Source organism: Pristis pectinata, chromosome 3 (assembly GCF_009764475.1).
Source record: "Pristis pectinata isolate sPriPec2 chromosome 3, sPriPec2.1.pri, whole genome shotgun sequence".
In the NCBI taxonomy this organism is placed as follows: domain Eukaryota; kingdom Metazoa; phylum Chordata; class Chondrichthyes; order Rhinopristiformes; family Pristidae; genus Pristis; species Pristis pectinata.
This window is the reverse complement of record NC_067407.1, coordinates 39,793,843-39,807,934: the sequence shown is the minus strand read 5'-3', so window position 1 is coordinate 39,807,934 and position 14,092 is coordinate 39,793,843. Positions and strand designations below refer to the sequence as shown.

The following is a 14,092-nucleotide window of genomic DNA, read 5'->3' as shown; positions in this document are numbered from 1 at the left end:
CATATCTGCAACTGATCGATATCCTGCTGCATCCTTTGCCAGTCTTCTACACTATCCACAACACCACCAATCTTTGTATCATCTGCAAACTTATTAACCCACCCATATACATTTTCATCCAGGTCATTTATATTCATCACAAACAGCAGAGGTCTCAGTACAGATCCCTGAGGAACACCACTAATCACAGACCTCCAGCTTGAATAAGTCCCATCAACCACTACCCTCTGTCTTCTACAGGCAAGCCAGTTCTGAATTCAAACGGCCAATTCACCTTGGATCCCATGCATCTTACTCTTCTGAATGAGCCCCCATGAGGGACCTTGTCAAACACCTTACTAAAGTCGATGTAGACAACATCCACAACTATACCTTCATCAATCACCCTTGTCAAAAAACTCAATCAAGTTAGTAAAGCATGACTTGCCCTGCACAAAGCCATGCTGACTGTTCCTAATTAGGCTATGGTTTTCCAAATGCTCATAAATCCTATCCCTAAGTATCCTCTCCAGTAACTTCCCTACCACTGACGTGAGACTCACCGGTCTATAATTACCTGTTTCCCTTCTTGAATAATGGAACAACATTAGCTACTCACTAGTCCTTGAGGACTTCGCCTGTGGCTAGAGAGGACACAAAGATATTGGTCAAGGCCCCAGCAATCTCATCTCTTGCCTCTCTCAATAACCTGGGGTATATCCCATCAGGCCCTGGGGACTTATCCACCTTAATGCTCTTTAAGAGACCTGACACTACCTCTTCCTTTATCTCGAAATGCTCTAGCCTGTTAGCATGCTCCACACTTGATATCCCTATCCTCCACGTCCTTCTCCTTGGTAAATATTGATGCAAAGTACTCATTAAGGACCTCATCCACATCCTCTGCTTCCAAGCACGTGTTCCCTCCTTTATCCTTGAGTGGTCCTACCCTCTCCCTAGTCATCCTCTTGCTCTTGACGTATGTATAGAATGCCTTGGGATTCTCTTTAATCCTACTTGCCAAAGACTTTTCATGGTCCCTCCTGGCTTTCCTAATTCCCTTCTTGAGTTCCTTTCTGGCTTCTTTATGATCCTCAAGTGCTCTGTTTGATCCTAGTTTCCTAAGCTTTACATACTTTTCCTTTTACTTCATGACTAAATTCACCACCTCTCTCGACATCCAAGGTTCTCTTACCTTGCCATCCTTGTCCTTCCTTCTTACTGGAACATACCCGTCCTGTACTCTGTGCAGTTGGTCTTTAAACACCCTCCACATGTCAGATGTGGACTGGCCCAAAAACAGCTGTTCCCAATTAATTCTCCCTAGTTCCTGCCTAATGCTCCCGTAATTTGCTCTACTTCAATTTATTACTTTCCCGCAAGGTCCATACTTATCCTTATCTGTAGCTATCTTAAAACTTAAGGAGTTGTGGTCACTGTTCCCTAAGTGTTCTCCCACTGAAAGGTCAGTCACCTGGTCAGTCTCATTACCCAACACCAGGTCCAGTACAGCCCCTCCTCTCGTTGGACTACCGACATATTGATTTAAGAAACCGTCCTGGATGCACCTGACAAATTCAGCCCCGTCTAAACCTCTTACACTAAGGAGGTCCCAGTTTGTATTAGGGAAGTTGAAGTCCCCCATGATAACAACCCTATTAGTTTTACACCTTTCCCTAATCTTTCTCTAATTCCCTAAGAATAATTCCCTGATATCTGTTCCTCAATGTCCTAGTGGCTATTGGGATGTCTGTAGTATAATCCCATCAGAGTGATTGCACCTTTCTTATTTTTGAGCGCTACCCATATAGACTCAGTGGACAAGCCCTCCGTTATGTCCCCTCTGAGTGCAGCTGTGATATTGTCTCTGATTAGTAGTGCAACTCCCCCCCCACCCCCATCTCTTTCACCTCCCTCTCTATCTTTTCTAAAACATTGAAAAGCTGGAACATTAAGCACCCATTCCTGTCCCTCTCTCAACCAAGTCTCTGTAATGGACACAAAGTCATAGTTCCATGTACTGATCCATGCTCTAAGTTCATCACCCTTACCCATAACACTCCTAGCATTCAAATAAACACACTTCAAACTATCTGTCCCATTGTATCTATTACTTAGCTCCTGCCTGTTTTTACTGGCCCTGCCATCTACCTTCCTCTCAATCCCTCCACTTTCTGACCTGGTGGTCTGGTTCCCATCCCCAGCCAAACTAATTTAAACCCTCCCAAGTAGCACGAGCGAACCTCCTGGCCAAGATATTGGTTCCCCTCCAGTTGAGGTGCAACCTGTCCTTCTTGTACAGATCACCCCTGCCCCAGAAGAGGTTCCAATGATCCAAGAACCTGAAACCCTGCCCCTGCACCAGTACCTCAGCCACTCATTCATCATTTCTATCATCCTATTCCTGCCTGACTAGCACGTGGCACCGGGAGTAATCCAGAGATTACCACCTTGATGGTCCTGCTCTTCAGCCTCTTTCCTAACTCCCTCTACTCACTGAGCAGGACCTCTTCCCCTTTTCTACCTATATCATTGGTGCCAACATGCACCATGACCTCTGGCTGCTCACCTTCCCCCTTGAGAATATTCTGCAGACACTCTGAGACATCCTCAACCCTGGCACCTGGGAGGCAACACACCATCCTGGTGTCTCTTTCACGGCCACAGAATCTCCTGTCTGTTACCCTAACTATTGAGTCTCCTATCACTATTGCTCTGCCTGACTTAACCCTTCCCTGCTGAGACACAGAGCTGGCCACAGTGCCACTGACCTGGCTGCTGCTGCTGTGCCCTGATAGGTCATCCCCTCCAGTAGTATCCAGAGGGGTATACTTGTTGCTGAGGGGTACGGCCACAGGGGAACCTTGCACTGACTGCTTACTCTCCTTACTTCTCCTGGTGGTCACCCATCTATCAGAAGCCTATACCCTGGATGTGGCCACCTCGGTAAAAGTCTCATCTATAAGGATTTCAGCTTCCTGGATGGTCCTGAGTACATCCAACTCCAGCTCCATTTCCTTAACCTGGTCAGTCAGGAGCTGTAGCTGGGTGCACTTCCTGCAGACGTAGTCATCAGGGAGACTGAGAGGTTCCCTGATATCCCACATCTTACAGGAGGAGCATTCCACAGCCCTAACTGCCATCCTGCCTATACTGAATCAAGGACTAAGGATTTACAGACAACAAAATAAAGACCTTACCTGTTCTTACCTGTGCCTTCTTACCAAAACCTTTATTTTTAAAGAGCTGCTCGCACTCCCCCGCCTTGGTCACTTACTCAGCCTCTTCTCGCCGAAGCCTTTTGAGCCAAAGCATCAGTCCCCCACCCTAGCACTGAACCACCCCAACAATGGCCGCTCCTTTGCCTTGAACCCCTGCAGTCCTTCTGGTGAAGTTACTCACAGAGTGCTGTTGGGAGGAAATTCCCAGGATTTAGACCCAGCAATGCTGAAAGACCAGCAATATATTTCCAAGTCAATTTGAAGGGGAAGATGCAGGTGCTTGTGTTCTTGTGTGCCAATAGCACACAAGATTTGGGTGGTGCTGTTGGGGTAGCCGAGACAAGTAGATTGTATGCACTGCAGCCACTGTGTGCCTATGCTGAAGGGAATGAATACTTAGGGTGGTGGAAGGGCACCAGTCAGGTGGGTTGCTTTGCCCTGGATAGTGTCAAGCTTCTGGAGCATTGTTGGAACTGCATTCATCCAGGCAAACAGAAGGTATTACTCTGATCTTATGGGTTGTAGATGGTGAAAAGGTTCAGGGTGTCAGGAAATGAGTCAACCACTGCAAGGCACCCAGCTTTTGACCTATTCTTGTGGCCACAGAATTTATGTGGCTCTGCCCAGTTGAGCTTCTGTTCAATGGCGACTGTCAGGATGTTGAATGTTAATGCCAGTGAATGTCACAGCTGATTATACTCATTTAGGAGATGGTTAACACCTGGCACTTTGTGGTATAAATGCTACTTGCCACTTCTAAGTCTTTGCCTGAATGTTGTCTGGCTGTATGCAGGCATGGACTGCTGCATTTACTGAGGAGTTATGAATGGAATTGAACATTGTGCAACCTTCCGAGGATATCCCCATTTCTGATCTTATGATATGGGTAAGACAACTGGAAATGATCAGGCCTGGCACGTTCCCTGAGGAACTTCTGTAGTGATGTCGAGGGGTTGAGATGATTGACCTTCAACTACTACAGCAATCTTCTCTTGTGGAATGACTCCACCCATTGGAGTGTTATCCCCTTATGTCAGTCGGCCAGTTTTAAAAAGACTCCTAGATGCCACACTTAATCAAATGCTGTCTTGATCTCAAGGGAGGTTCAGCTCTGGAATTCAGCTATTTGGCCCAAGTTTGGACCAGTTTTGTGATGAAGTCGGGAGCCAAGTGGTCCTGGCAAAACCCACACTGGGTATTGTTGAGTAGGTTATTATTGGGCATGGAGCAGCAAATCTGAAGGTGGCTTTTGTGATCACTTTGTGCTTGTCCTTCTATGTGGTAGTGGCTCTGGGTTTGGGAGAAATCAGAGCTGCCAGCATCTTTAAAGCACCATTGTGACAATTCCATTGCCCAAATCACAAGTCTGACTAAGATGCCAATTAGATTTAGGACCACATCTAATGAATGGCAAACTTGTCTTTTAATCTGAACATTGACTGAACTCCTGTTTTATTGCCAACTGCTGTTAGACTTTTCTTCTATTTCAAACATCTCTCCACATTAGAACGCACAATTGAGATAACAGATAACCCAAAATTTTATTGTATGGCACAGTTCTTTAAGTGCTACGTAACAGAATTTTTTTAAAAGTCCTCTATTGAAGTCTGTAGTTCTGAAGATATGATGTAGAGCAGAAAGACTCCACCTGCCCCTCACGCTTGCCCTGTTATTTGATAAGATTACGGCTGAACTGCCTCAATCTCAACTCTGCATTTCTATCTACTTGTGGTGATCTGTTACCGACTGTTTATCAAGTATCTATGCCTTCAAAATAGTCAAAGACTCTGCTTCCACTGACCTTTGAAAAAGTGAATTCCAAAGACCTACAGCCCTCCGAGAGAAAGAATTTACCTGATCTCTGTCTTAAATGAGTGACTGCTTATTTTTAAACAGTGACCCCTAGTTCTACTTTCTCTCACAAGAGGAAACGTCCTCTCCACATCCACTCCTCAGGATCTCGTGTTTCAATCCAATCCCTGCTTACTCTTTTAAACTCCAAGCCCAGCCTGTCCAACTTTTCCTCATGAGACAACTTACCCATTCCACGTATTTTTCTAGTGCTTCCAGTGCACTAACATCCTTCCTTAAATAAGGAGACGTTATGCTCTACACAATACTACAGATGTATTGATATTGTCACTTGTACCGAGGTACAGTGAAAAATTTGTCTTGCATACCAATCGTACAGGTCAATTCATTACACAGTGCAGTTTCATTGAGTTAGTACAGAGTGCATTGAGGTAGTAGAGGTAAAAACAATAACAATACAGAGTAAAGTGTCACAGCTACAGAGAAAGTGCAGTGGATGTAGACAATAAGGTGCTAGGTCACATAAAGGTAGATTGTGAGGTCAAGAGTCCATCTCATCATATAAGGGAATCATTCAATAGTCTTATCACAGTGGGATAGAAGCCGTCCTTGAGCCTGGTGGTATGTGCCCTCAGGATCCTGTATCTTCTGCCTGATGGGAGAGGAGAGAGAGAATGACCCAGGTGAGTGGGGTCTTTGATTACGCTGGCTGCTTCACCAAGGCAGCGAGAGATAAAGACAGAGTCCATGGAGGGGAGGCTGGTTTCTGTGACACGCTGGGCTGTGTCCACAACTCTGCAGTTTCTTGCGGTCCTGGGCTGGTCCTGCGGCGTGGTTTCTCCGGAGCTCCATAGAACTTAAGCATAATCTGCTTTTATATTCAATTCTCCCAGCAATAAACAATTACATTGTTAGCTTTCCCGATGATCTACCATGCCTCCACACTGGCCTTCTGCAAATCTTGCACTAGAACATTCAGATCCTTCTGTATTTCAGGGTTCTGCAATCTCTCACCATTCGAATAATATACTCCACTTTTTTTTCCTGTCAAGATTGACAATTTTAGTTTCTCCCACATCACGCTCTATTTCCCAGTCTTTGCCCATTGGGATATCTATATACCTTTGTAGCCTCTTTATGCCTTCGTCACAACTTACCCATGTACCTTTGTGTATTCAGTAAATTTAGCAATCATATTTTTGGTGCCTTCATCCAGGTCATGTTTAAAATTGTAAAAGGTGAAGCCTCGGCATCAGTTCCTGTGGGACACCACTTGTTACTCTATGCCAACTCTGTTTCATGTTGGTCAATCAACCTTGTATCCATGACAGTATGTTACTTCCTGTACCAATAAAGCTGTTATTTTCCTCAATAATCTTTGATGCACCACCTTACCAAATGTCTTCTGGAAATCAAAGCATAGTGCATTCACCAGTTCCTCTGGATCTCATTTGGTCAAACATGATTTCCCTTTCCCAAGACCATGCTAACTTTGCCCAATGACTTTGATTTTTTTTGTACCCTATTATAATGTCTTTGATAATAGCTTCCAACACTTTCCCCATGACAGAAACATTTGTTTGTAATGTATATCAATGACTTGGATGAAAATGTAGATGGATGGTTTAATAAGTTTGCAACAACACAAAGAATGGTGGAGTTGTGGACAGTGTAGAGGGCTGTCAAAGGATACAGCAGAATAAAGGTCAGTTACAGATATGGACCGAGAAATGGCAAAAGGAATTTAGTTTGAGCAAATGTGAGGTGTTGCACTTTGGGAGGTCTAATGTTAGGGGAAAGTATACTGTTAATGGCAGGATCCTTAACAACATTAATGTACAGAGGGATCTTGGGGTCCAAGTCCATAGCTCACTGAAAGTGGCCATGCAAGTAGACTCTTACACTCAATGCCTTCACTGATCGGGGCATTGAGTATAAGAGTCAAGAAGTCATGTTGCAGCTATGTAAAACTTTGGTTAGGCCACACTTGAAGTATTGTCCGAAATTCTGGTCACCCCGTTACAGGATGGATGTGGAGGCTTTGGAAAGACTACAGAAAAGGTTTACTGGAATGCTGCCTGGATTTGAGGGTATGAGCTATAAGGAGAATTTGGACAAACTTGGGTTGTTTTCTCTGGAGTGCTGGAGGCTGAGGGGAGACCTGATAGAAGTTTATAAAAATTATGAGAGGCATAGATAAGGTAGACGGTCAGAATCTTTTTCCCAGGGTAGAAATGTCAAGTACTCGAGATCATGCATTTAAGGTGAGAGGGGGAAGGTTCAAAGGAGATGTGCGGGGCAACTTTTTTACACAGAGAGTGGTAGGTGCCTGGAATGAACTGGTGGGAGGAGTGGTGGAAGCAGATACAATAGTGGCCTTTAAGAGGCTGTTAGATAGACACATGAATATACAGGGAATGGAGGGATATAGATCCTGTGCAGGCAAGAGAAATTTAGTTTAATTCGGCATTGTGTTCAGTGCAGACATTGTGGGCTGAGGGGCCTTTAAACTTTTAAACTTTATTTATACAGCACGGTAACAGGCCCTCTCGGTCCAACAAGCCCGCGCCGCCCAATTACACCCATGTTCCTGTGCTATACAGTGCTGTGTTCTATGTTAAACACACTTCTGGATTTTTGGTCCACATTCTATGGATACTAGAATGTAAGCATGTTTCTAGTGTATCGGGTTCCTGAAGAGGGCAGAGGGATGATTTTAAAGTTTATTTCTCTAAGGAAATGTAATCAGCCACAAGACAATTAATTACGTTTCCTATGTGCAGCAATAATTATTTTTCATCCCATTACCCTGGAGACTGTCATCAGCTGTAATTTTGTCTCTCTTCCTCATTCAGAGGTAATTTCTGCAATGTAAGCAGGAAACCAGAAGCCCAACTAAATGACTTCAACATGACTGATGTTTGGTTGGGCTTAGTGGCTCATTCCATTGAACTTGCATTAGGTTTTGATGCAAGCAGAGATTCCCATTTAACCTGGGGCAATTTCAACCTAGTGACAATGCCATGCATGTTTGAACAACACATCAAAGCTAAATAGTAAGTTCACAATTAAAGTATGAAAATTTAAGCAAAGTAATAGGACTACAGTAGCTCTTAGAGCCATAGCTCTGTATGTCTAAACACCAGAAGAGGAGGGGACGAGAACAAATGGCTAATAATAACATCCACACAAACGAAACCTCCTACAGCTACACTTTCTGATTTGATGAGTAATACTTGTGTCTCCATGAATGTCATGATAAGCTCTAGGTAGGCAAAAGAAGCTAAAACCATTATCACTGAGGAAAACAGGAAGGGAATTAAAAGGAAGGAGAACTTAAGTTTATTAAATAGTGATCTATACTCTGGCTGGTGTGCTCAACCAATTCAGAAATTGAGCTGAAGAAGCCATAACCTTTACTTCTCTTGCCTGTGGGCATATGGAATCGACAGTCACCAACTGCAGTAGATTTAGTTTGAATATTCAAGAGATATTTTTGAGGTTTCGGGTAAAAAAATGCATAGTGGATGGTGCTAGATTGGCTGAAAAGGCTTCATCGATTCCAGTCTTATTACACAGAAAACTAGGTCACAAATTCCAGTTAATGGTGATCTAAAAAGTACAATTCCCTGTATTTTTTACTAATGCTTTATATTTCTATGCAAATTATTTGTTTACCTTTTAGAATTAAAACAACATGCAATATGTTTTTGCCTGGTTGGGTTCATGAAGAATTTCCAGATGTGGAAAACAGCAAAGTGGCTAAAGGACTGGAGGTAAACTGTTAGAGGACAATTTTTCTCTGTATTTAATGTTAATACAGTAACATTCCATAACTGTGACATGAAAACTGAAACTAGGGAGCTCCCAGGGAAGTTTGTCTACTGGGAATGGAATTTGATATGTCAAGAAAAATAATACATGGGTATAGAATTTCAGTGCTACTTCTGTGACAATTTCAGCAAATAATCTAGACATATTTTTGGCAGAAAACACCAGCTCCAAAACTTGTTCTCTTGAATTTCTTCACAACTAACCTAACAAGTAATTGCAAGTAACCTAACAGTAATAAATTATACTGAGGGTTTGTGGTGCTACAGATCCTGATCTCCTGTATTTTTGCTGACAAAGCAATAATGCTTACGGTAACTTAGACTGTTGCCAGGATCAGCTGGGAAGGCAGAGTTTGGTCACATGGCCATATGTTCATGAGGTGAGTGATGTATGGCAGTAAATTTGTCATTTTTGGCATTATAGAAAGGTTGGTAGCAAAACACAGTACAGTACAGGGGTTGCTGATTTTTCCAGATAGAAGTGTAATAAATAGCACATGTACTGCTTGCTGAAATTTGAAGAGCAAACCCCTTAATCACCTGACCAAGGAAGGTGTCCTCTCCCTGAGTGCATAGATGCAACATGCCAATGTGAGATATGGTCCCAGTACATAGATCTCCCCCCACTCCACCATATCTTCGGGAAGGAAATACTGTCACTGGATTGCTTATGAATAATGAGTAGCTGGAGAGGATTGCCATAGTGAGTTAGACCCCTCTACAAGATTGGTCTTCAAGGAAACCATTCATATCTTAAAATACATGGACTTTTGGAACATCTTTGACAAGGTACCGAACAATTAAATGATGTAGAATTTAGTGGCTGACTTGATTTTTATGTCTTTGGCTCAGGCCTCTCCTGTGTCTTTTCACCTATCATTGTTTGCACATTCTTTCTTCTGGTACTTCAGCATTATTTCACCAAAGGCTTAGAAGTTTGTCTTTGGCCTCTATTGTTAAACAGATGCTATAGCATTAGTCACCCATTGTATTCCCTCCCAACACTGGGTTTCTTTGAAGTCCGTGAAAACCAATTTCATAAAGCACATAGTCCATACCAAAGCATCCTTTTGACGAATTCTACCCTGATCACGTAAATCACATTTTCCAAAAAAAACCAATTTGCAGGCCGCTCAGTACCCTCTTCGTGATTGGTTCTATTTGGTTGCCCACCTCCCTCATGCTCCTTCTCTCTTCCCATTTTTTCTGACCTTATTCAAACATTTCTTTATCCCTTAGTTTTCAGTCTGATGAAAAATATACATTAACACACCTTTCTTTTCCACAGATGCTAACTCACCTACATTGTATTGCCATTTTTTCCGGTTTTGTTTCTCATTTTGGCAATATCCCTAAATCCTGTGATTAATACAATGGTAAAGATTCATTAACATGTTTATTTTCCCCTTTAGAATTGTATGACAAAAATGAGATCTTTTGGCCCATTGAGTCTAAATTGTGTTCTTTTATTCTATTATCTTAACTTCATCTTCAGATCTTTTCTAATTATTCCCTAACATAATTTACTTGTATTGCTTCTTCCATTTTGATGATAATAATAGCTATGAAAAATGTGCAACTCAACAAGTTTAAAAAGAAACAACATTTCAGCTAATAAAGTGGCAAAGATCTGTTGTGTCTGTGATGTAATCAGATAAGTCTTTGCCCTGAGAAGCACTTGAGCCAATAAAGGTTAATGAGTACTTTGGAACATTTATGGTAACATCTTGGAACATAAAGGTACTGTATAAAGGCAAGCACTTGTTGAATTCAAACAGGAATAAGAGTATAATTTCTCCTGCCTAACCATTTTTAAATCCTATCATTTATTAATCTAATTTCACCAACCTTCTTGCTTCTATGTTAACTTTTTGTCTTTAGGAATGCAGGTAATTCAACTCTCACATGATTTGACATCAATGGTGCTAATTGCATTAGATGACAAAAGACACAAATTGCTTTGCTTTTCTCCTGTGATGTAAAACTCACAGTTAGTACTTAAGAATTTGCATTATCGCTGTGTATAATTGTTTTTGCATTAAAATGTTGGTCATAAAATGCTTAATTTAGCAACTTAATGCAAACATCCTTGGCCACCTCATAAGTTTCACATTATTATTCACACTTCTGGCAGAATGTTCTCTTAGGGGAAAATGAAACCTGATGCTGCAAACAATGGTTGCAAAATGCAACTAGTTATGTTTATCTTCCCGTTATATCAAACAGTACATAAATAGTTGAGAAAAGAAGCTGACATAAGTCATCTCTTTTCTGCATTGTTTAGTAACTTAAGTTCTTACTTCGTCTACAACAAAAAATATTCTCTTACAGCGGTATGTGTGCCAGTACTAACTGGACATTAACGTATCTTAGAAGGGAAAAGGGTTGTATAATGAATTACAATTAACTGTTGGTGCAAAGTAGTGCATTAAAACCAATGGACAGAAAATCAGATGGATGCCACAATATTATATGATCCCCTCAGTTTATATTCATCCTTGTACTCCCATGGAATCTCATAGAATATACAACAGAGAAACCATCCATTGACAAACAAATTCAAATTTGAACTCCTTTCATATTCTGTAATGCACCTGATATATTATGATGCATCAATAGAATAAGTGCTAGAAAATTTGTAGCCAAACAGCAACGATCCAGAACATGCAAGAACATCCTAACCAACTAACAAACCAAGTGGGCTTTGGGAACCAAATACTGGACATCCCAGAACTTCAAGATTCTGCAAACAAGGGAATGCTGAAACCTTTGATTACAAGCCTCAAGTTGCAAGGTGCCAGGTGGCTGAGTTATCACATAATTGTGACAAATCAATTCAAAAGAATGTGAGGAATCATGTAAATGAAGACAAAAGCTCCAGCGTCCCAGTCTTTGAAAGGATGGCTGACCGGATTCCATTTCCAAGTATTATAAACGTAATAGTACATTACCTTCATACACATGTTTCATGACCAAGGAATTTAGTAAGGTTACTTAATGAAGACTTTCACTTTTGAAATCTGTGCTGAATATTCATTAATATATTTAATATGCCTAGCAAATGATTTACACCCAAGAACCAGATGAAAATGAGCTTTGTGTGAATCATTTCCTGACACTTATCAGCACTGAAATTCACTCGCTGGACATGTATCTTTATTAGTCACATGTACGTCAAAACACACAGTGAAATACATCTTTTGCGTAGAGTGTTCTGGGGGCAGCCCGCAAGTGTCACCACGCTTTCGGCGCCAACATAGCACGCCCACAACTTCCTAACCTGTACGCCTTTGGAATGTGGGAGGAAATTGGAGCACCCAGAGGAAACCCACACAGACATGGGGAGAACATACAAACTCCTTACAGAAAGCAGCCAGAATTGAACCCGTGTCGCTAGCGCTGTAATAGTGTTACACTAACTGCTACACTACCGTGCCTGCCCAATGTGTAGGTTTATTCATCTCTTATTGTAATTTTCTGCAGTCACTTTCAGTATTGATCTTATTCCCCCCCCCCACTCCACCCTACATTCTGCCACCTAGATGTCCTCTGCAAATTTAGAAATTGTGCTTCGATTAAACTTCAAACTCTAAATCATAAATTGTGAATAACACTGATCTAGCACTGACCCTTGTGGGACCCCACTTACCACATTCTAACAATCAGGATAGCTACCTTTTACTCCAACTTCCTGCTTTCTGTCCAGTTTCTTCCAGCTATTCTTATACTGGTCCCCAGGACCTTATTTCCTCTGGCATTTGTTAACTTATTAAATGGCTCCCTAATGAAAAGTGGTTGGAATCCTATTACATCTATTACATTACCCTCTATACATGTTGCATTACCAGACAATTCATTGAACTTTATTAATATATTTTAGTGTGCCTAGGCAATGCTTTACCACTAAGGACTGGACGACAATGAGCTTCATATGAATAATTTCCAGACCCCCATCTGCCAAGATACTCAGAATCTCTCGAGGATAGGTTCTGAACACCACATGCTGCGGTCACAAACAGAGCTTCATTACAGTGTAGCTGCTGGTGTGCAAATAGCAGAAAAATAGGGAAATGCTTTTAGCCCACTTGAGGTCGATTTGAACATACATCTTTAAGGTAATAAAACAGTTTGGAAATAGTACACTATATTGCAAGGTGTACACTAAACCTATAGACTCATCCAATTTCAAGCAATTTTGCTACAGGGGAGATTGTGCTGGGATCAACAACCAGTACTAGTCTTTTTGTTGCAAAGCTCTTCATTTTGCCTAAAATACTGACATGAAAGTGAAACCACTGAATTTATGTTAATTGAAGAGAAAATTGTGGTCGCTAATTACCCAATATTTAGAGCTAACCCACACAGCAGCTATACCAAAGGACGTGTAATCTCATTCGGCAAATCTTTGAAAGACCAATGATTTTTTCTTGATGTTCATACAATTCTGCATTTATTTCCATTGCAGAAGAAAGATGAATTTCCTTTTCTACATTCTCCAATGCATCCGATATACAATGATCCACCAATAACAGAGGTGCAGGAAGCTTTGCTATCAAAAAGCAACAAAAACTCAATCCAGAACTTGTATGAAAATTTTAATCAACAAATAGACCAAGGAGGTTTTGAGGATCAAATACTGGACACTCCAGAAGTTCAAAATTCTGATCAGTGTCAAATAAACGAGGAAGCTGAAACCGGCTACAAGCCTCAAATCTCCGTGTGTCACGTGCCAACTTTATCACATAATGAAGACCAATCGATTCAAAAAGATGAGAGTAATCAAGTAAAGGAGTACAAAGGCTTCAACTTTCCAGTGTTTCATAGAATAGCTGATATTTCCACCATTGGGGATATGAACATTGATTTGAGCTCAGGCCATAGAGGGGCACCAGACAATTTAAAATACTTGCTTAAGAAAGAAGAGTCTCACTTTCCACTCAGTGATCATCACAGAATGTATGTGACCGAGGGCTTATTTCAAGAGCAAACTCTGCTACCAGATGAACTTGTTGATTGTTTACTGCACGTGGAAGAAAACGCCACTGATTTCAAGTCTTATTTTCCCCAAATTGTGGCTATTCAGTGACACTGCTTAAACAGATGCCAAATTCTGTTCCTTACCTCAACTCTAAAAGTTGGATTATTTTTGTAACTTGGTAAAAAATCTGTGAACTATTTAACTTGGATTTTACTCATAGAAAATATGGGTTTGAGTATGAAAGTATAAAACCTCAAAAAATTAGAAAT

At 41.3% G+C, this 14,092-nt stretch overlaps 1 protein-coding gene across 1 annotated transcript in view; it reads left to right on the top strand.

Moving 5' to 3' along the window:
- LOC127568575 (interleukin-12 receptor subunit beta-2-like) overlaps positions 1–14,092 on the top strand; it is a 49,691-nt gene extending 35,599 nt beyond the window's left edge. The window contains exons 10-11 of the mRNA XM_052012490.1: positions 8,698–8,788; positions 13,311–14,092. Coding sequence (XP_051868450.1) covers positions 8,698–8,788; positions 13,311–13,931 — 712 coding nt within the window. The 3' untranslated portion in view covers positions 13,932–14,092. The remainder of the gene's footprint in view (positions 1–8,697; positions 8,789–13,310) is intronic.